Source organism: Carassius auratus, unplaced genomic scaffold, assembly GCF_003368295.1.
Source record: "Carassius auratus strain Wakin unplaced genomic scaffold, ASM336829v1 scaf_tig00011242, whole genome shotgun sequence".
NCBI classification, from domain to species: Eukaryota; Metazoa; Chordata; class Actinopteri; order Cypriniformes; family Cyprinidae; genus Carassius; species Carassius auratus.
In genome coordinates this window covers 153331-176559 of record NW_020524184.1, presented here as the reverse complement: position 1 = coordinate 176559, position 23229 = coordinate 153331, and the positions used below count along the sequence as shown (strand labels likewise).

The 23229-nt window shown below is 36.4% G+C and overlaps 3 protein-coding genes and 1 long non-coding RNA gene across 5 annotated transcripts in view; all 4 read left to right on the top strand.

Moving 5' to 3' along the window:
• Positions 1 to 3909, top strand: part of LOC113073005 (uncharacterized) — a 78372-nt gene extending 74463 nt beyond the window's left edge. Inside the window, exons 6-10 of the mRNA XM_026245886.1 lie at positions 1723 to 1800; positions 1918 to 1980; positions 2107 to 2169; positions 3504 to 3566; positions 3705 to 3909. Of these exons, the coding sequence (XP_026101671.1) occupies positions 1723 to 1800; positions 1918 to 1980; positions 2107 to 2169; positions 3504 to 3566; positions 3705 to 3760 (323 nt within the window). The 3' untranslated portion in view covers positions 3761 to 3909. The remainder of the gene's footprint in view (positions 1 to 1722; positions 1801 to 1917; positions 1981 to 2106; positions 2170 to 3503; positions 3567 to 3704) is intronic.
• Positions 3910 to 13536: 9627 nt separating this feature from the next.
• Positions 13537 to 15650, top strand: LOC113073027 (soluble scavenger receptor cysteine-rich domain-containing protein SSC5D-like). The gene is made up of 5 exons (XM_026245900.1): positions 13537 to 13720; positions 14086 to 14409; positions 14706 to 15026; positions 15238 to 15381; positions 15646 to 15650. Exons 1-5 carry the CDS (start codon positions 13663 to 13665, stop codon positions 15648 to 15650), a joined length of 852 nt encoding a protein of 283 aa, XP_026101685.1. The 5' UTR covers positions 13537 to 13662.
• Positions 15651 to 16210: 560 nt separating this feature from the next.
• On the top strand, positions 16211 to 18341 carry LOC113073026 (antigen WC1.1-like; the record flags this gene model as incomplete). The annotated part of the gene is made up of 5 exons (XM_026245899.1): positions 16211 to 16511; positions 16928 to 17230; positions 17461 to 17538; positions 17632 to 17687; positions 18312 to 18341. Coding segments are annotated over 5 exons (768 nt in total), but the record flags the coding sequence as incomplete, so codon positions are not given.
• Positions 18342 to 20436: 2095 nt separating this feature from the next.
• Positions 20437 to 21237, top strand: LOC113073020 (uncharacterized). 2 transcript variants are annotated; one of them, XR_003280434.1, is made up of 3 exons: positions 20437 to 20521; positions 20967 to 21029; positions 21169 to 21237. It is a non-coding gene; the product is annotated as an uncharacterized LOC113073020 (long non-coding RNA). The 2 variants fall into 2 exon arrangements; XR_003280435.1 differs by lacking the exon at positions 20437 to 20521 and adding an exon at positions 20529 to 20554 and having other exon boundaries at positions 21169 to 21192.
• Positions 21238 to 23229: the final 1992 nt, after the last annotated feature.

Sequence of the window (23229 nt, the reverse complement as noted above, 5' to 3'; positions counted from 1 at the left end):
GTGTATCATAACGCTGTGTGGGGCTCAGTCTGTGATGATCACTGGGACATCAGCGATGCTCAGGTGGTCTGCAGGCAGCTGGGTTGTGGAGCAGCACTGAGGGCTGATGGGTATTCAGTCTTTGGTGCTGGTGAAGGTGTTGTGTGGCTGAATAGAGTCGAGTGCAGAGGGAATGAGATTCACCTGTGGGACTGTCCTCTTTCCCTGAAAAACAACACTGACTGCTTCCGCAAAGAGCACGCTGGACTCACTTGTGCAGGTCACAACAAACACTGAGGAATAATGTTCAATTTTAGATAATTTTATGTATTCATAATTTGAATGTATTTGTGTCTGTTTTGCCAAATGTGTCAGTGTCCACTACTCCTGCCACAACATCATCAGTTTCTCCTTCAGTTCGCTCAACATCAGTCTCTCCTCCACAAATTCCTCCATCAGTGTCTCTCCCAGTGCTTGTGATTGTTCTGGGAGTTGTGCTCTTACTGCTCTTAGTGCCACTGCTTATACTGATTCAGCAGAACAGAGTGATGAGGAGAGGTAGGAGAGATCCAGAGACTGTCATATTGTGTCTTATTCAGTGTGTGATCAGTCATGTGTTGTGAACTGATGCAGGTTTGTCTGTCTACACTCACAGCTCTCTCTAAGAGGAGACACAGGACGATGTCTGAGGCCGTTTATGAGGAGATTCAGCACAGACACAGTCACTTCACTCAGAGGGGTGAGACATGAGCCATCAATCTCATTTAATACCATTAATAAGAGTCTGTCAGGCAGTAGATGTTCATCTATTATTAGTCCTGTTAAACCTCCTGCTTCAAACCACAGAATTCCTGACAGAAAACCACAGAGCTGCAGGTGCAAGTTTTTGTGTGTGTGTGTGTGTGTGATAGACAGACAGAGAGAGAGAGAGAGAGAGAGAGAGAGAGAGAGAGAGAGAGAGAGAGGGAGGGAGTGTGTGTGTGTGTGTGTGTTTGTGTGTTTGTGTCAGTCAGCTTCTCTTCCTGTGTATATTTTTAGAGGGTCATAAGCAGGGACTTATATGTTTGTACATGTACAGTAGATGCAGGTGTGTGTGTGTGTGTTTGTCTCTTCCTGTGTATATTTCTGGAAGTAAGAAATGGGCTCATATGTTTGCTAATGGGCCTAAACACCATAGGATTTTTTTCTTTATTACGTTAAATAATAAAGTCATTTGTTGTGTTGTCACTAACACAGTGTTTTATAATCGAAAGGAAATGAGGATTCAGTCTGTTTGTAATAAAGAACATGTTTCTGTTCTGCTCTTCTTTAACAGGGAGTCTTATCTCTGAAGAACTGCATTCTGGGTATGAAGATGCTGATGAGCTTCTCTCAGGTTAGAGAGCTGAAGCACATAATCATTCCACAAAATGTAAAAAAAAAGAAAGAAAAAAAAAAGAATAATAATTTTATAATGAACAACTGTAACTAGTAATTCCATATTATATTTGATAAATGACTCAATACTATTCAAATCCTGCTGTTTACTTGTATATTAATGGTCTGTTCTCCTTTATTAGCAAAAGAGTTCAATACTGCATATTATGATGATGTCACCAATGGCAGTGACCTAAAAGGTCAGTGACCTTTTAAATTGATCACATGATTCATTATCAGATGACATATAATACATTTTCAGTCTTACGATCTGCAGCAACAACATATTTTGGCTTTTGTATCCAAACATATTGTGTGTTGAAGCAGATGAGATGATGAAGGAAATCACACCGGGATACTATGATGATGTCATCACTGATGGACTGAAACCAGATCGTGAGACAGGTGTCACTCTCTTATTCTACAGCAGCATATAATATACTTTTAAATCAAAATATTATAATATATGTAAGATAGATATTTCAAATTTGTTCTGAATGTAATAAATGTGTGAATTTGTAGAAGACACGCCTGAGAGTTATGATGATGTCATGACGAGTGGACACAACTCTGATATCAAAAAAGGTATATAAATATATATATTTTTTATTAATATCACTCATAATATAATATTAAAGATAATATTTTTCATTCCTGCCTTAATTTGAGTTTTTGGTTTACCCTTAAATTGACTCATATTTGCATGTGTAGTGAAGACCCCAGAGAATTATGATGATGTCATCATTAATAGACCGAGGTCTCGAGGTTTAACAGGTGAGATGCACAGAACTAAATTTTTTAATCACCCTTCACATATTTACATGAGTATTGTGATGTGCTGGACAAAGCTGTCTGAGATCAGATCTAACTGCAGTTTAATAGAAGTAATCGAGAGGAAAAAAAATGGAAAACCGGGAAACAAAAAACACACAGATGCAAAACACAGGCAAAACAAGCACCAAGGGAAACACAAGGGACATTTATCCACCTTATTGTTCAACACAGAAGTAAGTCATTTTCTGTGAATGTGAGACTTCTGGTTCATTAGCTGCTGTAGGGAAATAACGAGAAAAATAACAATGTGCAGGAAACAGTAACATTTTATGCACTACAAACCAGTGTGTTAATAATTAAGATTATGTATTCATATGCATTCAAATAATAAGGTAAGACACATCAGTTTGTAATATCAAGCAGCAAAACAAGCTGTTTTGTACAGCTAAAAATAGCTAGAACCAGATGAGACTGGAAGCCAGACACATAAATTTTACAAAAGAACACACTCCTACAGAAATAATAAGGTGGATTCGATTGAGAACAAGAGACTAATGAGTTACTATAGCAACAAGCAGATGGGTGTGGTCAAATGAGTGGCTTTGGGAACTAATGAGGTTAACAATAAAGACAAACCAGGCACACAGCAGACAAGGACAGAAAACACACAGGAAACATGTAACAAGTATCAGGCCCTGTCCACAGGAACATGGGTATTTTCAAAACTATAGCTGTTTTTGTGTGGTTTGGTCGTTCGTACACACAAACACAGTATCAGGTCACTGAAAGTGAACCTTTTTAAAAAACTCCTTCCAGGGTGAAAACTTTCAGAAACTCTGACTGCAGTGTTGTTGTGTAGAAACTTTTAGCTTGTGATGTCACAGTGGACACTTTTATCAGGCTTCTGATTGGCCAACAAGGCTTTATTGTCTTTTATATCACCACTTGATGGTTTGGCAACTTTCACATGCTCTTGACAGCACTTCATTCATAGTGTTTATTTGCATCATGTGTTCCTGTAGCTCAAGTGGTAGAGCATTGTGTTAGGTTGTGCAAGGTTGGGGGGGTTTAAATCCCAGGGAACACATGTAAGGGGAAAATTGTTAGCCTGAATGCAATGTAAGTCTGCTAAATGCATAATTTAAATTACATTTTCATGTGGACAAGTTTTTTAAATGGAGGAAAACTCCTGTTTATAAAAATACCAGTGTATTGTGGACTAGGGCCTGAGATGTGTGTTCTGTGTAATAAAGTCACTCAAGGGAAAAATAATCCTTCAAATGAGAATTGTTTTATAAACTGATGTGACATGTTTTTCTGTCATTCTTGATCAGAGAGAGTTCAGGAGGAGTATGATGATGTGATGAATGTCAGTGAAGATGTGAGAAACCTGTTGGGTAAGTTATTATAACCCTTTTTTCTCATTATATTAACATCTTTATTTTAATTTAGTCAATGTTTTCATGTTAAGACTTTTAAAATATTCATCCAATAAAAACATTTGGCCTGATTTAATATTTTGTATTTAATAACAGATTATGATGATGTGGAGGAGGAGTCAAACAAAGACGGGGGCCATTCAGCTCAGTGATCATCCACTGCCTCGGTTCAACAAATCTGAACAAAGTTTGAGTGATATTGTTATTGATATGTTAAAACTCAGGTTTTTATACCCCCCTCCCCACCCCATCCCTTTTTGTATTAAAACTTTTAAGCCTTTGAGAGTTTTGTATATATATTTTTTTGGCCTTGTTGATATAAATAAAAAGAAAACTTTTTAGACTTCTAATGAATATTATAATAAGACATTACACAAACTATGAAATCAAGCTTGAGATCCTACCTTATAAAGCACAATAACCACAGTGATAGTTGAAGACATCTTAAACATATGACCAAATGAGCGTGAGTGATTTAACAGTCTTCAGCATCACTGCAGTAAGCACTAGAGATTTGTAAGTGGATAAATCTAACTTAGTTAAAATAATAATTAAATTAATAGTTATTGTTATTTACATTGTTAATATGTTATAAAGTGTGTTTTTAACCAGTAAATAAATATGCATATTGCTTGTCTGCTGGGCATTTTACTTTTATATGCATCATTTATCAGACTGTATAAGTGTTGATTTATGTGTAGCTCAACAAGCTAAGACGTTACATACACATACAAAACACATCTTCACTATAATCCATATGAATCACTTCATAATAACTTGTACAACATATTATGACTTAATGCTTAACAGATCATTAGAACCCAATGCGGCTCATGTTTTCTTCATCAATATAAAACAAGTAGGCCTACAGCTGCCTGTTGTGTGACGTCACAGTAATTTCATCTACACAAATGCTTCAGTCATTCATGAAAACATGGCTATGTCCTGCTAATTTATGATTCTTTTAATATTCGTTAGGTCGGATTGTCCTTGCCTGCAGTACCGAGTCATACAAAGCTGCACACAACATTACATCTTCTCACTGCTGACCGAAATAGTGTTGAGCTGCAGGTTCGTTTCGGTTGATTGTAGGTCACTGGCGTAGCCAGGGGAGGGGCCATGGGGGCACTGGCCCCTCATGAAAACTGATTAGCCCCCCAGTGTGCCCCCACATTTCTACTTGTCTGTCACTCACAAATTCAAATTATAATCTTTCAGTTTAGTAAATAACTCATGATTGAGTCGCGATGCTTCTCAACGAGGACCAGGAATAGCGAGCTGCTGTTTTCCAACGAAAAAAGCACCTATTTTAAATAGCTTATGTTTTTCGATTAGCGAGTTGTTGCAGTGCAAGAAGTGTTTGGTACTAACGTTAACGTCTTTCGGTGTTAGACAGACCAGGTTCGATGACGATGTTATCTCCTAGAGCAGACCAAGATGCTAATCATTATATTTACTATGCTCCTCTGATGCTGAATGTAAAAGGGGTTTACTGCGTTACGATTTACTTATTTTTCGGCCGAACAAGCCGATATAGGCAACAACGCAATTTAAAGCAATGGTTTTAAAAAACTATAATAACAATTCTAATAAAGTCATTATTTAATCATGCAGTCGATTAGCGACTTTTTTCACTCAAGGTGACGAAACAAATCTTGAATGTTTATCTAACGCTCCACACTCGAGACTTTTTTTTTTAAGTCTATATGGGTGAGACACATGCAAAAACATTGTTTTTTTTACTGGTCAATTTTGAGATTTGGGGCTGTTTGTCTTCAGTAACATGTCTTTTTTCAGACTTGTGGTGAAAAAAAAGTCCAAAATACACATATAGGTCTTTATTTTTCTACACCTTTAGTCTATTTGCGTCTGTAGATTTCTAATAAATTCAGTTGGCGTTCTAAATCACCATGGTGCTCCGCGGTTGCTGTCTGCACCCTGGAAAGCTCTCTCTCCCTCCCTTCACAGAAGTTATTGATGACACCCAGAAACATTCTCAAAAAAAATCATACATAATTATTTAATGCATGATTAAATAGCAAAATAAATAATTAATACTAAAATAACACTGGACTAATTAAGCTATTCTAAACAGTTTTTTAGGATCCACATATTTTACATGTTAAACTAAAGCTACCTTTTTGAACAAGTAGCTTTCTAACAAAGTATGGATATATGATATTTTTAAATCAATATGCTCAAGATTAATTAGCCTTGACATAAGTAGATTTTGTTTATTCATCAATGCAAATTTACTGCAACTGCTGCTATGCAAATTGAATGGGATGTGGATAATAAACAAAAACATATTATGAAATTATATTAAATTTATATTAGTTATATTAATTAATTAATTGTGTATTTTTTTCTATGAATTATTAATGTTATTCTGCATTTATATAAATAAGACTATTATATATATATATTATATAAGGCTATTATAAATAAATAATATTATTATTATTTGTGAGTTGTACACTATTCATACATTGGATTATTTTATTTATTACAGTTTTTCTTTCACTTTTGTAAAGTGAAAAGTTAATACAAATTGTATTTGATTTTTTTTTTATTTAGAGCAGTGAATAACTGCTTTTAAAATATAATAGGGTATCACTGTTTATTACTGATTTTAAAGGTTACTGAACTCTTGAAATGATTTGGATATACAGTTCAAACAACACAAGATTGGCCCCTCTGTATTAATCGTGGCCCCTCTTGTGCCCCCCCAGTTGAAAAAATCCTAGAATCGCCCCTGTTGTAGGTAAGTATCCTCTTCATCGAGCACTCTTTTTTTCTTATTTTATTTAGATGTTAATATCTTGTTACAGTTTTGCTAAGTGAACTCCATTAATTCAGTTCTATTATTCATTTAACAATTAAGTGGTCATCAAGTTTACCATCTCAGTCCTTTACTGTCACCAAAGGAATAGATCGGTATTTCAGTATTAACACATACAAGCGCAGCTGCAAACTTTTTCTGTATGATGAACTTTTTATATATTTTGTCTTTTTTAATACCCTACAAATATACTATATGCATTAATATATGTAAACTAATGTGTTCTTGACAAGCATTGCTAAAATATTCTTTTGAATAATAATACCTTTAATCTTTAAAAATGTAGCCTACAGTTGATTTAATAGGCTTACTAACATGAACTCAAAGCATGAAGTAATTTGTTATCTGCACTAGTATTTCTGTATCTGCAATTGCTGAGCTTTGTTTTTGTAAATGAACTGGAAAGTTTCCTGTCCCAATCAGTTTCCTTTATGAACATTTTGATGAGTGACCTCATAAACATAGTTTTAAATGAGTTAGAAGAGTCCTAAATGACTGTGAAGAGTTGTGAGTAGAGATGCTCAAACATCATCTGAAAGTCGCTACATGAAATAAATTATCCATCTGCCAACCCACACCTATTTTTCTCTGATTTTGATATCCACCCCAAACCTGACAGGAGGACAGAAACCTCATCTGAGCCTTAAGGGGGTAACAGTAACAATAACATAAGAGGTGCTGCTAGATATAAAGCTCTAACAGGGCACATGTCCCTCATTGCTCATAGGCCTATCACTTTTCTTTCTTGCATGCAATAAGTTTACAACATTGAATTATACAAACTTGTGTAACCCACTGATTTAAATTAAATTTGTAGCCAAAATGTGTGAATTAAATAAATGAACATTTTTTCTCTTCTGGCGACACAAGGACAAGACTCTTGTCTGCTGCTCTTTATAATAAGTGCTTTGCTGCCATCTGCTGGACACATATACACATGTATTTGATATGAAGTCAAATTAATATCTTTGGTATTTACCCATACTCTGTCTTCCTGCTCCCTCAGGACCCTTAAAGCATGAATTAAAATAAATAAAACAACAACAATAAAATAAAAAATAAACAAGTTGTATTTACATATCAATGTTCATTAAAACACTTTTAAGATAATGATGATGATGATAATAATAATAATAATAATAAATACTTAATACATATAAAAGTTGAATATGTATATATGTATGTATGTATGTATGTGTGTGTATATATATATATATATATATATATATATATATATATATATATATATATATATATATATATATATATATACAACTAAATATGTTTTGCTTGTGCAGTAATCTCATATCTAATTTATTCAACAGCTGAAAGTGTCTGATTATAGTGGAGATAATGAGATAAACTTAGCAGCATTGGGCTGATCATGTGATCTCAACTTGGCTGCCAGCAGGCACATTTACTGGGCATTTCAAAGTAAATAAACTACATAAGGTTCACACAATCGGCAAAGTCACATTTTTGATTGCACTTTGAAGATTATGTCGGTTACTGTAGCTGTCTCAGTTATAGACTTTTTTTGTGGGTTGCAGCCGTGGCTGAAGTGTTACAAACATCACAGCTTAACAAAATATGTCAGTCTTTAACAACATGTTGCAGTTGTGTGTTTTTGAGTTCTTACCTGGCCAGATGTATCACATTAGCTCCAGCATAAGCACTGCACTCATAAAAAATTTAAGTTTGCTTCCTGTCATATATAGCAAATACTATTAATCTGTGCTTACTGTGTTGAACGAGGTGATGTTAGATAAAGACAGAGCATATTAGATATTATTAATAATTTACTATAATATATCTGTGTGATGGACATCATAAGATACGTCCACACCTCTGTTCAGCCTCCTTTGTCTACACTTCTCTCTCATTCTCCTTGTCTGATTTGTTGCCAAGGATCATGACAGGTATAGGGTCGCCTACAACCTCCTGTATGCTGGTCAGCCAGGGGTGGACTGATCTGAAACTGTCCTCCATTGTGATGTCACAGATGACCACCACACCATCCGCCTTACAGAAAAACTGTTTGGTAATGCTGCGATACCTGCAGGGCACAGTGACATTGCTTTTTATTAATGCTGGATTTTTATCATCAGTGACAAGTGAGATTATGTTTGGATTACTCTAGACAACAAGCTTTTCAGAGATGCTTAAAAGGATAAGAGTACAGACTGTGGAACAAAAATAAAGAAATCAGACTCAAGCTAAATGTAAGCAATGGAAAGGGAGCTGCAGAGTACAGGAATGCAATAAGTTATATTACTGTTTGAGATTCAGCAGATCAACAGCCTTGAGCAAACCGTCAGTTTCTTAGTTGTAACACTCCCTTCTTTATAAGGGGTGGGGATTATTAATGGATCAAACAATGAGACTAAATTTGATACTTGCATGTTTTGCCCATTTGATTAAAACTGTCCTGATGCAGTTTGTTGAGGCTCCAGTTATTCTTGATGTTGTCTTGATGAGAGAGAACCAGCTGAAATCTGAGGATCTTTGCTGAATGGAAAGACAAGGCCACAGCCTGGCACAAACTTAGGGGTCCTTAGAAGACTTCTCAGCTTCCTTATCTTCTCAGTATCTAAAATAACTGGCCTGATCTGGTGATCGTGATCTTTATAGTGTGAGGAGATGAGGAATGGTACCTTTGGAGGGATATTTTACGATCCTTTGTCTCTAGCATTGTATTTTGCATTTGAAACTGGATTGGGTGATCAAGAGAAGATTCTGATAATGTGGCAGAATTAGCCAAGTGTAATGAGAATTATCAAATAGGAAACCTAATTTAGAGCTCATAGATAAGCATGGCATTTGTGCGATCATGGTTAAGTTATAATTAAACATTCATTCAATTGTAAATACAGTATATAGGCAAGGATGCATGATTTCATATTTCTGAAGTGAATAGTAGATAGAAATGTATGTTAATTCAGAGAAAGGTTTGTCTATGAATTTATGTGGTGGAAAGGTCCATTCTGCAGGCCTGTGTCTGTCTTTCACAGGGTCTGTTTCATTGCACATGGCATCTTTCCACATACTTTTGAGCAATAAAACAGTCTGTGCAGGCTTCAAAATGCCCCAGTGTTTACAGACTGTATCATAATCTGGCAGGCTGGGACTGCTTCACATGTAACTACTTGGGAAGTCGTGGCCTAATGGTTAGAGAGTCGGACTGGCAGGAATTGTAGGTGGGGTGAGTGCATGTACAGTGCTCTCTCCACCCTCAATACCACGACTGAGGTGCCCTTGAGCAAGGCATTGAACCCCCAACTGCTCCCCGGGCACCGCAGCATAAATGGCTGCCCACTGCTCCGGGTGTGTGTTCACAGTGTGTGTGTGTTTTCACTGTTCTGTGTGTGGGCACTTCGGATGGGTTAAATGCAGAGCACACATTCTGAGTATGGGTCACCATACTTGGCTAAATGTCACTTCACTTCACTTCAACTATGATAAAAAGTATACGTTCCTGCACAGGATCCACACCTGAGCTCAACATCTTGGTGACTCGCAAATGCCTGTGCTGGAGGGGCACAGCCTTTTACAACAACAGCAGCCTTGTGCATTGCTCAGGCAGCATTCAGTGGTTGGATAGACACAGAGAATAACTGATGACCTGCCTGGATCTGCCTGGTGATCGGAGCAGTTCACCTGTCTCTTAAGTGTTTCTACACTTAGGTCCATCACAAGCATGTTCTCGTTTGCATGGACAACATGGACAGCTGTGGAGTGGTTGTCTTTCTTTAAGATTTCGGGCATCTGAACAGTAAAACTGTTTGTTTATAGACCTTTTTAAGGTATAATGCATATTTTAATATTTATGTATTTTAATTGATGTATGCAGTTAATTTCTTATTGTTTTTGTTGTAGATGATTTACCAGAAAACTGTGATGATGTTGTCATTGTATGACAGTCGTCCAGTGATAAACCAGGTGTGGGATTTAAAAATTTTTTCCCACTTATTTCTCTTCACATTTTCATGCCATATAAAGTATGTAGTCCAGTGATGACCAAACCTGCTCCTGCGGGCCCGTGCCCAGCAGTGTTTAGCTCCATTTTGTCCCAAAACACCTATCTGGAAGTTTCTAACCCTGAAGACCTTGATCAAATGATTCAGGTGTGTTTGATTGTGGTTAGGACTGTGGCCCTCCAGGAGCAAGATTAAACACCCCTGATATAGTCTACTTTCTATAGCGACATGTGTGGTATCTTATTAACGCCTTTGTTTAGCCTTTATAATCACTTTATATGATCAATTTCTCTTATCATGAAATCTCATTTAAATTCACTGCTGATATTAATATTTATGTAATGCATTTTAATGAATGTATTGGTACATAAATTTGCTCTTGTTTTCCAATATTAGACTATGATGATGTGGAGGAGGAACCAGGAAAACAAGAAGAAACTGAATAATTCAAACCACACACAGCCTCAAATCCTCAAAGCTTTTCAGGTTTTAGTGGTCTTATAAGTTTCAGTTGTTTTGTTACACCAGTGTTTCGTTAAATTTTGTGTTGAAATACACAATTGAAATTTTTGACAATTTTTTTTTGACACTTCATAAAAGTGACACTTCACAACTCTGCCATATTGCTTTGCTAGAATTCCCACATATTATATACTAAGTAATTAGGAAATCGTGTAAATTTAATTAGAAAATGTCACCTAACTATAGTCAGCATTTTTATATTTGAAGTCTCACTGTACATTCTTACAATGCAAACATCTTAAACCTGTAAATGTTTGTATAATATTGGGAATTTCCCCTGCTTATAAAAAATGGCATTACTACTTATGCTTATGTAGTTGTTTTCATTATTACAGTAGGTTAACTGCAATTTTTTCAATAATGATTTTGTTAACAGTATGCATTTTGAAGCAGTTAATGATTTAAATGTTGGTTAATAATTACTTACACTAACACGTTAGTGGACTCGATGGAAACTGTAGCTCAGTCTTGAAGAATCTTACACAGATGTTGCTCAGTTAGAAAATACAATACACACATTATAACCTATTCAGACATGTAACAATGACTGTGTTCAGACTTTAAAAACATGAAATTTTATTTTCAAGATGAGGAGAGCCTAATTTACCTATAAATATATTGACTTAAAACACTATTTGTTCTTGTACAATAAAAGTGAAGTTGCTAAGTAGCAGTAGTTTCTCTGCTTAGTGGAGGTTCATTGTGATGTTCACAGTGTGAGATGATGACTGTGCTGTTCTGTTATTATATCATCTTTTTCTATAAAATATATTAGATTAGAAACACAGAAACACAGGTTCAGCTGTGTTTGATTAGAGTTGGAGTTGAACTCTACGGGACATCATGGGACAATCCCTTAACAAATGACTTCTAGTTTCTGTCAAATATTCACAAAAACAGCAGGATGTGTCAATGGTATTTTAACATTTTTGTAAGCAATGCTTAATGGTTAAATCTGTGAATTATTTTGTAAGATATTTCTTTAACTTTATTCATTAGGAAATTTTTTTGAGGGAGTGACCGCACATGTGGCCAATTAATATCAGATTGAATATTATTCTAATAACAAATTGAAAAAGGAATAGATATAACAATGTCCAAAAATAGAATCTTGTTAATTACACTTTTGCAACAAATATAACCAACCATAGTGTATTCAGAGCTGAGGAACAAACTGAAATCACTGAGACAGTGAGCTATTATTGTTTTCAAAGAGATGGACTATTTAATATTCTTTAATACTATTTAATATTCTTCCCTGAATACTATAAACTGATATTCCAAAACAAAATCTGAGTGACTGAACACATTGTTGTTATCAGATAACTGCTTCATATAAGGTGCTTTTCAATAATGATGCTTCCTCGTTTCCTCCTGTTCTCTCCTGATCTGAAAACTGATCAAATGCATAAATCTATAAAGAAAAAGAAAAAAAATACTTAAGAAAAAAAATCTACAGCATAATTTAAAACAGCAAAATATAAAATTTTCTATATTCCTTGTATGAATAATTCAACTTTTCCCCCCAATTTTTTTAAACATTTATTTATACATTAATTTCCACTTTTTATATATATATATATATATATATATATATATATATATATATATATATATATATATATATATATATATATATATATATATATTTATGTCAACATGAATACATTTTCAAAAAAAATTACATTTTACATAAATACATATAATTTATAAATCTGGAAATAAATAAATGAAAAATAAATAAATGTAGGGAAAATACAATTTTACATAAGGAAATATTTTTAATTCTTTCTTTTTCTTTGCATGTATATATTTTTTTATTATCATTTTTAATTTAATTATAAAATGGCATTACATATAAGACAGGCTGCTTGTACAGTACTTTAACTAGTGAGAAGTTGACTGACAAGAATCTTGTCTGCGCCTCTTCACAATAAAAAACGTTTGCTGCCATCTTCTGGAAAAAATACATAATTGCAGCATTAAACACACATGATTACTGCTTTTATTTCATTATTCTCCAAGTTATAGCCTACTTAATGAAAGTAGTTATTTCATTTATTACAAACAGCTCAGAATATATTCAGCAAAATATAGTTTACACTATGGTGTAATCATATTTTATAATAAAATAACAAAATTTGTAAAAACCACTTACAAAAATATTACGCATAATTTATCCAGAAACTTTTAAAATGGTATGATTAAAATGGTACATTCATTAAAATTAGCCATGAGAAATTGGTTCTAGTAAGTTTGTGTAAGTGTTTGAAGTATTCAAACTTACAGAATTCAGTCATCAGTGCTTGTGTCTGCTGTGTTCAGGTTCAGGTTTTGATGCTGAATATAAGCTGCAGTGTTTCTGTATCAATCTGCTTTAAGTTTAGTGTGACTTTATCTCCACACTGACTTCTGACTGACACGAGTCTGTCCTCAGTGAAGTGTCTCTCACGCTGGAGGAGGAGTCCCGCTCATCAGCGCTCACACTTTATTGATATATATGGAGAAAATAAAAATGCAGCTTTCTGATTTGTCCCTGATTGTGTTTGATGATTTCCTCTGTTGTGTCTAATAAGGTAACAGTGAGTGTCATTGGCAGCTGTGAGTCTCTCTCTCTCTTTAGGGGGCTGACAGGAGCCAGTTTCTTCAGTGTGTTTGAGGGAGCAGAGGAGAAACTTGTGCTGTGTTCTGAACTGTCTGAGAGTATAGTGAAATGGAGAGCTATCTGGCATATATTTTTGTATCTTCATTTGTATCACTCATTACAGCCGGTAAGTATACACTCAGAATTAAGAGATAGCTAAAGGAAAAAAGAAAAGATAAGATACATCTCTTTCCATATTCTTTTAATACATTTTTAAGCATATCTGTGGTCTTTGTGTGTGTGTGTGGGGGGGGGGGGATGCATACAAAGGGATGGAAAACTGTCTGACACTTATTTTATTGTCTTCACTGATTACACTCATCACTGCTAGTAAGTACACTCAGCGACAGATGAAATTCAATATATATTTTTAACATTCTGTATTGTATTGATTTACATGTGATTATGCAATTACATGTCATTCTTATAACTTCTATATGGTTAATATTTTGTTGTTGTATGCTTATTTTATGATGTATCCCTCATGGACAGACAGTGTGAATGTGAGGCTGGTGAATGGTGACAGTCGCTGTGCTGGTCGAGTGGAGGTTCTTCATGATGGTCAGTGGGGAACAGTGTGTGATGATAGCTGGGATATGACTGATGCTGCAGTGGTGTGTAGAGAGATGAGCTGTGGAGAGGCTTTACAAGCACCAAGATATTCTTACTTTGGACCTGGATCAGGAAAAATCTGGATGGATGAAGTGCGGTGTAAAGGATCAGAGTCTACACTGAAGGACTGTAGATCAAGTGGATGGGGTGAACATTATAGCTTCTGTGCCGATCATGAGTATGATGCTGGAGTCAGATGCTCAGGTAAGTGATTTCATGCAGCTCATTGTTTAATCACTTATCGACCTTTCTTCTCTTAACACAACATATGCAATATACAATAATTTTATACAGTTTGTTTCTGAGCTAGTTATAAACAATTAATTGGGTTAATTGTAAAACTGTGATGCTGAAATGACCCAGGTTTTTGTTTACAATATTCAATCGAAGGATAGACTTAATCACTCACAGTTGTTGTTTGTTTGTAACATTCACAGTAAGACAGCTTCACTCACCATGACTCTAATTTAATTGGTTTTATGTATTATGCAAATATGTAGAAACCATAAACTATGGACGATTTACAAGACTTGCTGATGGACCTCACCTGTGCTCCGGGAGGTTAGAGGTGCTTTATGGGAACACATGGTACGCAGTGTGTGACGCTGCCTTTGACCAGCAGGATGCAGAGGTTGTGTGTAGAGAGCTGGACTGTGGGGCTCCTGTACAGGTCCTGGGAGCAGCTGCTTTTGGCAAAGGAGACGCTCAGATGTGGTCACAAGAGATTCAGTGTAGAGGAAATCATCCACTCATACGATTGTGTCCAACTTTAAAATACATAGAGTGCTCTCAAGACAACAATGTGGGACTGATATGTTCTGGTAAAATGTCAATGTTTATCCTGTCAGTTAATAAATCGAATACAACATTTTAATCGCTAAACATACTAAAATCCAATTGTTCAACATTTCTAATGAGCATGTTATGCATTATGAATGGTAATACAACAAAAGCAAAAAAAATAAACAGTTAGTCCTGCCCTCTAAACTATCCTGTTATGTCTTGTTTTAAATATGTTTTAATTTCCTGTAGGTCACAATGATCTCAGACTGGTCAATGGTCCTGACATCTGTTCTGGTCGAGTTGAACGTCAGTTCCTCAATGAATGGGGCACAGTGTGTGATGCATGCTGGGATATGAGAGCTGCCAGTGTCCTCTGTAGACAGCTGAATTGTGGGATTGCTGTGTCTGTTGTGGGATCAGACTGGTTTGGAGAGGGAAGTATTGAAATCTGGGCTGATGTGTTTGATTGTGACGGGAATGAAACAAAACTCTCAGAATGTTCCATCTCTTCATGGAGTCGAGCTGAATGTTCTCATAGACGAGATGTTGGAGTCATCTGCTCTAGTGAGTCCATATTACTGTAACATTTACTGACATTATGCTACTGGAAGACTTAATCTTATACAAAATGCTGTATATATTCTCTATACATTTCAGATTGAAGATTAATGCTTGTGTCATTTAAGTTTTGAATTTACTTATATAAATGTAATACTGATATAAAACAAATTTATTATGTAAGTGTTCCTCTGTGGTCTTTAACACATTTGCAATATTTTAGTAAAATGTCAGATCTTTCACTCAGATTCCTCTCTGGCTCTTCATGACGGTCTGGTGCGGTTGTCTGGAGAGAGACAGTGTGAGGGGGAGGTGGAAGTTTTCATCCATCAGGTCTGGAGAAGAGTTCTGCTGGACTCCTGGAGTCTCTCTGAATCCTCTGTGGTCTGCAGACAGCTGGGCTGTGGCTCTGTGCTGAACTTCTCCGGCTCCTCTTCATCCAGTCCTGAACACAGTCATGAGTGTGTGACGGGCTTCCAGTGCTCTGGGAGTGAAGCTCATCTGGGGAACTGCAGATCTCCACAAACTCTCAACTGCCGCTCCACACAACAGCTGTCAATCACCTGCATCGGTGAGAAGAACAACATCTGGACAGATTCTGCAGTTGTTTGTGATCAATAATGTGTTTTTCTGTCTCTGAATATCAGGTCGCAGGTCCATCAGGCTGGTGGGTTCTGGGGGAGACTGTGCAGGGAGGCTGGAGGTTTTTCACAACGGCTCATGGGGGACAGTGTGTGATGACTCCTGGGATATTAAAGATGCTCATGTGGTGTGCAGACAGCTGCAGTGTGGAGTGGCCCTCAGTAACCAGCCGGTACCAGCCTGGTTTGGTCCTGGTTCTGGACACATATGGCTGGATGAGGTGGAGTGTGAGGGGAATGAGACGTCCCTGTGGAGCTGCTCTTCTCCAGGCTGGGGAAAACATGACTGTCAACACAAGAAGGATGTAGGAGTCGTGTGCTCAGGTAAACTGTCAACACAACCTTCTTGTGTTTGTGAGGCAGCTGTGGCCTAATGGTTAGAGAGCCGGACTAGTTACCAGAAGGTCATCGGTTTAAGTCCCGGTGCTGGCCATAGTTGTAGGTGGGAGGGAGTGAATGAACAGCACTCTCTACCCCCTTTAATACCCATGGCTGAAGTGCCCTTGAGCACAGCACTTTACCCCTAGTTGCTCCCCGGGCGCTGGATCTATAGCTGTCCACTGCTCTGGGCATGTGTTCACTGCTGTGTGTGCCCTTTGGATGGGATAAAAGCAGAGCACTAATCCGGAGTATGTGTCACCATACTTGGCCACATGTCACTCTGCTTTCACATATCCGTAATGCCTAGGTTTTTCAATTTTGGAATTTTAAAATTATATTTTCTGTTCATTTTCATCTAGAGTTTAAAGAGATCAGGTTAACTGAGGGCTGTGAAGGGAATCTGGAGGTTTTCTACAATGGATCCTGGGGTAATGTGTGCTGGAACCAGATGGACAGAGACACAGCGAGTCTGATCTGTCAAGAGCTGAACTGTGGAAGATCTGGTGTTTTGTCTGATTCTCCAGCAAGAGTGAAAACAGCTCCTAACTGGCTGGATAAAGTTACATGTCGACCACATGATTCATATCTGTGGCAGTGTCCATCTTCACCCTGGGGACAGAATAACTGTGATGAAGATGAAGTGGCCAAAATCACCTGCTCAAGTGAGATGATATTTAAATGATTTAAATGGTCTCAGTATTCATGTTTCTTTAAACACAATGTTTATATGTCTTGAGTAAACTGAAGTTTAAGAAAAGCTAAACTTACCTGATGAAAAGAGCATAAATTGATTTTTGAAGCTTAAATTATGTTTTCACACTGATATGTTTCACTGAATGATGTTCTGTCCCTTGTGTGCTAATGTTCAGTTCTCTTCATGTTTTAAACTCAGAGGATAAGAATCAGGAGTCTCATCGTAGTCTTCTGACATGTTCAATCTCACCATCTCCTCACCAGAAACAGTGTTCAGGTCAGTTACATCATACATTTAGAGCCATCTTGATTGAGTGTTTTTTGGTTGTAAATGTGCTGAAGCTGGTCAGTGCTGATGTGTGTGTTTTAGATCATGTTCCTCTCAGACTGAGTGAAGACGACGGCCGGTGCTCTGGGAGGCTGGAGGTGTATCATAACGCTGTGTGGGGCTCAGTCTGTGATGATCAGTGGGACATCAGCGATGCTCAGGTGGTCTGCAGGCAGCTGGGTTGTGGAGCAGCACTGAGGGCTGATGGGAATTCAGTCTTTGGTGCTGGTGAAGGTGTTGTGTGGATGAACAAAGTCGAGTGCAGAGGGAATGAGATTCACCTGTGGGACTGTCCTCTCTCCCTGAATAACCACACTGACTGCTCCCACCAGAAGCTTGTTACACTCAACTGTGAAGGTCACAACAAGATTGTTTGATATTTTTAATGCAAATAATAGTTGAGTAATTAATCAGTCATTTGCATTAATATTATTATGTTTTGACAGGCTTATCAGATGTGTCAGTGTCCACTACTCCTGCCACAACATCATCAGTTTCTCCTTCAGTGCGCTCAACATCAGTCTCTCCTCCACAAACTCCTCCACCAGTGTCTCTCCCAGTGCTTGTGATTGTTCTGGGAGTTGTGCTCTTACTGCTCTTAGTGCCACTGCTTATACTGATTCAGCAGAACAGAGTGATGAGGAGAGGTAGGAGAGATCCAGAGACTGTCATATTGTGTCTTATTCAGTGTGTGATCAGTCATGTGTTGTGAACTGATGCAGGTTTGTCTGTACGCTCACAGCTCTCTCTAAGAGGAGACACAGGACGATGTCTGAAGCTGTTTATGAGGAGATTCAGCACAGACACAATCACTTCACTCAGAGGGGTGAGACATGAGCCATCAATCTCATTTAATATCATTAATAAGAGTCTTTCAGACAGTTGATGTTCATCTATTATTAGTCCTGTTAAACCTCCTGCTTCAAACCACAGAATTCCTGACAGAAAACCACAGAGCTGCAGGTGCATGTTTATGTGTGTGTGTGAGAGAGAGAGAGTATGTGAGAGAGAGACAGAGAGAGTGTTTGTGTGAGTGTGCCAGTCAGTGCCTCTTCTTGTGTGTATTTTTAGAGGGTCATAAGCAGGGACTTATATGTTTGTACATGTACAGTAGATGCAGGTGTGTGTGTGTGTGTGTGTGTGTGTGTGTGTTTGTCTCTTCCTGTGTATATTTCTGGAAGGCAGTAAGAAATGAGGTCATGTTTTTGCTAATAGGCCTAAACACCATGGGATTTATTTATTGAATGCATTAAATAATAAAGTAATTGTGTTAAGTAATAAAGTAATTTGTCATGTTGTCACTAAGACAGTGTTTTATAATCGAAAGGAAATGTGGATTCAGTCTGTTTGTAATTAAGAACATGTTTCTGACTGTTCTGTTCTCCTTTAACAGGGAGTCTTATCTCTGAAGAACTGCATTCTGGGTATGAAGATGCTGATGAGCTTCTCTCAGGTTAGAGAGCTGAAGCACATATTCATTCCACATGAAAAAAAAAACTTTTATAATTAATTACTGTAATAATTCCATATTATATTTGATAAATGACTCAATACTATTCAAATGTTTACTTGTATATTGTTTACTGCTGTTTACGTGTATATTAACAGTCTGCTCTCCTTTTTTAGCAAAAGAGTTCAATACTGCATATTACGATGATGTCACCAATGGCAGTGGCCTAAAAGGTCAGTGACCTTTTAAATTGATCACATGATTCATTATAAGATGACATGTAATACATTTTCAGTTTTATGATATGCAGCAACAACATATTTTGGTTTTTGTATCCAAACATATTGTGTGTTGATGCAGAAGAGATGATGAAGGAAATCACACCGGGATACTATGATGATGTCATCACTGATGGACTGAAACCAGATCGTGAGACAGGTGTCACTCTCTTATTCTACAGTAGTATATTATATATTTTCAAATCAAAATATTACAGTATATTTAAAACTGATATTTCAAATTTGTTCTGAATGTAATGAATGTGTGTGTCTGTGATGAATGTGTGAATTTGTAGAAGACACACCTGAGAGCTATGATGATGTCATGACGAGCGGACACAACTCTGATATCAAAAAAGGTGTTTTACTTGATCAGTTAAAAAAAAAAAAAAATCACTCTACAATCAAGATCATTACAGATAATATTTTAAATTACTTAATTTACTTAAATACTTAATGGGTTTTTGGTTTACACTTAAATTGACTCATATTTGCATTTGTAGTGAACACCCCAGAGAATTATGATGATGTCATCAGTAATAGACCAAGCTCTCGAGGTTTAACAGGTGAGATGCACAGAACTACATTTTTAATCACCCTTCACATATTTACATGAGTATTGTGATGTGCTGGAGAAAGCTGGCTGAGATCAGATCTAACTGCAGGAGTTTGTTTAATAGAAGTAACACACGGAAGAGAAACACAGGCAAAACAAGCAGCAATACATTCAACAGCTAAAAAAACACAAGGACCATTTATCCATTTTTATCTTATTTTTCAACACAGAAGCCATTTTCTGTGAATGTGAGACTTCTGGTTCATTAGCTGCTGTAGGGAAATAACGAGAAAAATAACAATGTGCAGTAAACCGTAAAATATTTTGCATTACAAACCAGTGTGTTAATAATTAAGATTATACATTCAAGACACATCAGTTTGCAATATCAAACATCAAAAAGGGCTGTTTTGTACAGCTAAAAATAGCTGGAACCAGATGAGATCGGAAGCCAGACATAAAATTTACAAAAGCATACACTCTTACAGGAAAAATAAGGTGGATACACTAAAAAAAAGAGACTAATGAGTTACTATAGCAACAAACAGATGGGTGTGGTCACATGAGTGGCTATGGCAACTAATGAGGTTAACAATAAAGACCAACAAGGCACACAACAGACAAGGACAGAAAACACACAGGAAACATGTAAGTTATCAGGCCCTGTCCACAGGAACATGGGTATTTTCAAAACTCCTACCAGGGTGAAGATTTTCATAAACTCTGATTGCAGTGTTGTTGTGTAGCAACTTTTAACTTGTGATGTCGCAGTGCACACTTTTTTCAGGCTTCTGATTGGCCATTAAGGCTTTATTGTCTTTTATATCGCCACTTGATGGTTTGGCAACTTTGTCATGCTCTTGACAGCACTTCATTCATAGTGTGAATTTCCAATTTCATGTGGACAAGTTTTTATTTTATTTTTTTTTTTTAATGGAGGAAAAATCCTGTTTATAAAAATACCAGTGTATTGTGGACTAGGCCTCAGATGTGTGTTCTGTGTAATAAGTCACTGAATGGAAAAATGATCCTTCAAATGAGATGACTTGTTTTATAAACTGATGTGACATGTTTTTCTGTCATTCTTGATCAGAGAGAGTTCAGGAGGAGTATGATGATGTGATGAGTGTCAGTGAAGATGTGAGAAACCTGTTGGGTAAGTTATTAAAACCCTTTTGTTCTCATTATATTAACATCTTTATTTTAATTTAGTTAATATTTTCAAGCTAAGACTTTTAAAATATTCATCCAATAACAACATTTGACCTGATTTAATATTTTGTATTTAATAACAGATTATGATGATGTGGAGGAGGAGTCAAACAAAGAAGTGGGGCATTCAGCTCAGTGATCATCCACTGCCTCGGTTCAACAAATCTGAACAAAGTCTGAGTGATATTGATATTGATATGTTAAAACTCCGGTTTTTAACCCCCCTCCTTTTTTGTATTAAAACCTTTAAGCCTTAGAGAGTTTTGTATTTTTTTGGCCTTGTTGATACCAATAAAAAGAAAACTTTTATGACTTTTTTGTGTGTGTTTCAATAAGACATTACACAGACTATGAAATCAAGCTTGAGATCCTACCTTATAAAGCACAACCACAGTGATAGTTGAAGACATCTTAAACATATGACCAAATGAGCGTGAGGGATTTAACAGTCTTCAGCATCGCTGCAGCAAGCACTAGAGATTTGTAAGTGGATAAGTACTGAATAAATAAATAGTCTAACTTATAAAATAATTATTAAAATAATAGTTATTGTCATTAACCTTATTAATATATTATAAAGTGTGTTTTTAACCATTAAATAAATATGCATATTGCATGTCTGCTGGGCATTTTACTTTTATATGCATCATTTATCAGACTGTATAAGTGTTGAGTTCTGTGTTCAACTACCCTTTGCTGTATAATGTACTGTTTATATATTTTGTTTTTTTTTAATGCCCTACTAATATTCTATATGCATTAATATATGTAAACTTATGTGTTCTTGACAAGCATTGCTAAAATATACTTTTGAATAATACTTTTGAATCTTTAAAAATGTAGCCTACATTTGATTTAATAACTAACATGAACTCAAAGCGAGAAACCTGCACCCCATTGCTCATATAACTTTTCCTTCTTGCAGTTTACAACACACTGAACTCTGCAAACTTGTGTAACCCACAGATTCTACACTGCAAGCACTAGGTAAAGTAAATGTATACTTTAACTTTTTATTATACAACTTATTAATTTGTGTCTTCACCCGTTCATAAAACACTTTGAAATGCAATTATTTATCAAATGTGTTAGTATCCTTGAGAAGCCTATACTTAATTTGCTAACTCTTTTTTGACACAACATAAACAGCTGGCAGTAACTATGGCTGTATGAAGTTATTTTTGATTCAAAACAACTGAACACCTGTGGCATTGTGATTTGTTGTTGTAAAGAAAAGCCACACATCTGTATCAGTAAATTTGAAGTCACAGAGATAAATGTTTTAAGAGTTGCAAACCTGTAGACTTTTTTTCTCTCCCACAAACACAACACAACAGTTACACCTTCTCAAATTCTTCATTGCAGGTGCACAAATCCTATTCTACAAATCACACATTTATAAACTTGTACGCTCACATTTATGAAACAATTGCTGCAGTGAATGTGGTGCAAAACGCATTTACACACCCGCATCAAGAAATGTGAAGTCGTGGAGAAATGTTGAACATCCGCAAATCAGTACGTGAATTCATCAAATGAGAGTTGCAGACTTGTAGAATATTTTCTCAGAAATGTCTTGTATATTTTTCTAACACAAACACAAAGTACATAACTACAGCTGCTTGAATCTGCTGCGATGAATCTCAAACACTGTTTTTCGCTTTCAAGTGACAAGTTTCGCGCTCTCCCTTTTGCACCGAGTTATTTGGTTCAAAAGGGATTTGTGCATCTGTAGAGGTAGTGGGCGGGACTGTTTAGAGATTAGAGAATTTCAGCCAATCAGAAGAGCTACTTTGGCTCGTTGCTGAGTAGGTGGAGGTTTGGGAACTGTAGCCGGTAGATATACGCCCCAAGCAGTTTTACGCCCCTGTTGGTCCTCATGCGTCCAGTAGGGGGAGGCTGCAGACCTATGACCTACTGTAAACAGTATTATTTATATTTATTTATAAACTGTTTTTATATACAGGAGACTGACTAATATATGATGTTGTGAATTTATATTAAGTTATATTTAGATATTAACCATATTCAGGCCATTAGACATACAGTACTGTGTAATCATATGTATCCTAAATGAAATATTTGCTGTACAATTCACAATTGCTCGTCATACAGCAACAAAACATGTCCTACATAGCATTTTA

What these genes read in the sequence shown, in the direction of transcription:
- LOC113073027 (XM_026245900.1), top strand. Translation starts at nt 13,663, where the DNA reads ATGGAGAGCTATCTGGCATATATTTTTGTATCTTCATTTGTATCACTC. An exon ending in TGTATCACTCATTACAGCCG is followed by an intron (nt 13,721 to 14,085) that starts GTAAGTATACAC and finishes CCTCATGGACAG; the next exon opens with ACAGTGTGAATGTGAGGCTG. An exon ending in TGTGGGACTGATATGTTCTG is followed by an intron (nt 15,027 to 15,237) that starts GTAAAATGTCAA and finishes AATTTCCTGTAG; the next exon opens with GTCACAATGATCTCAGACTG.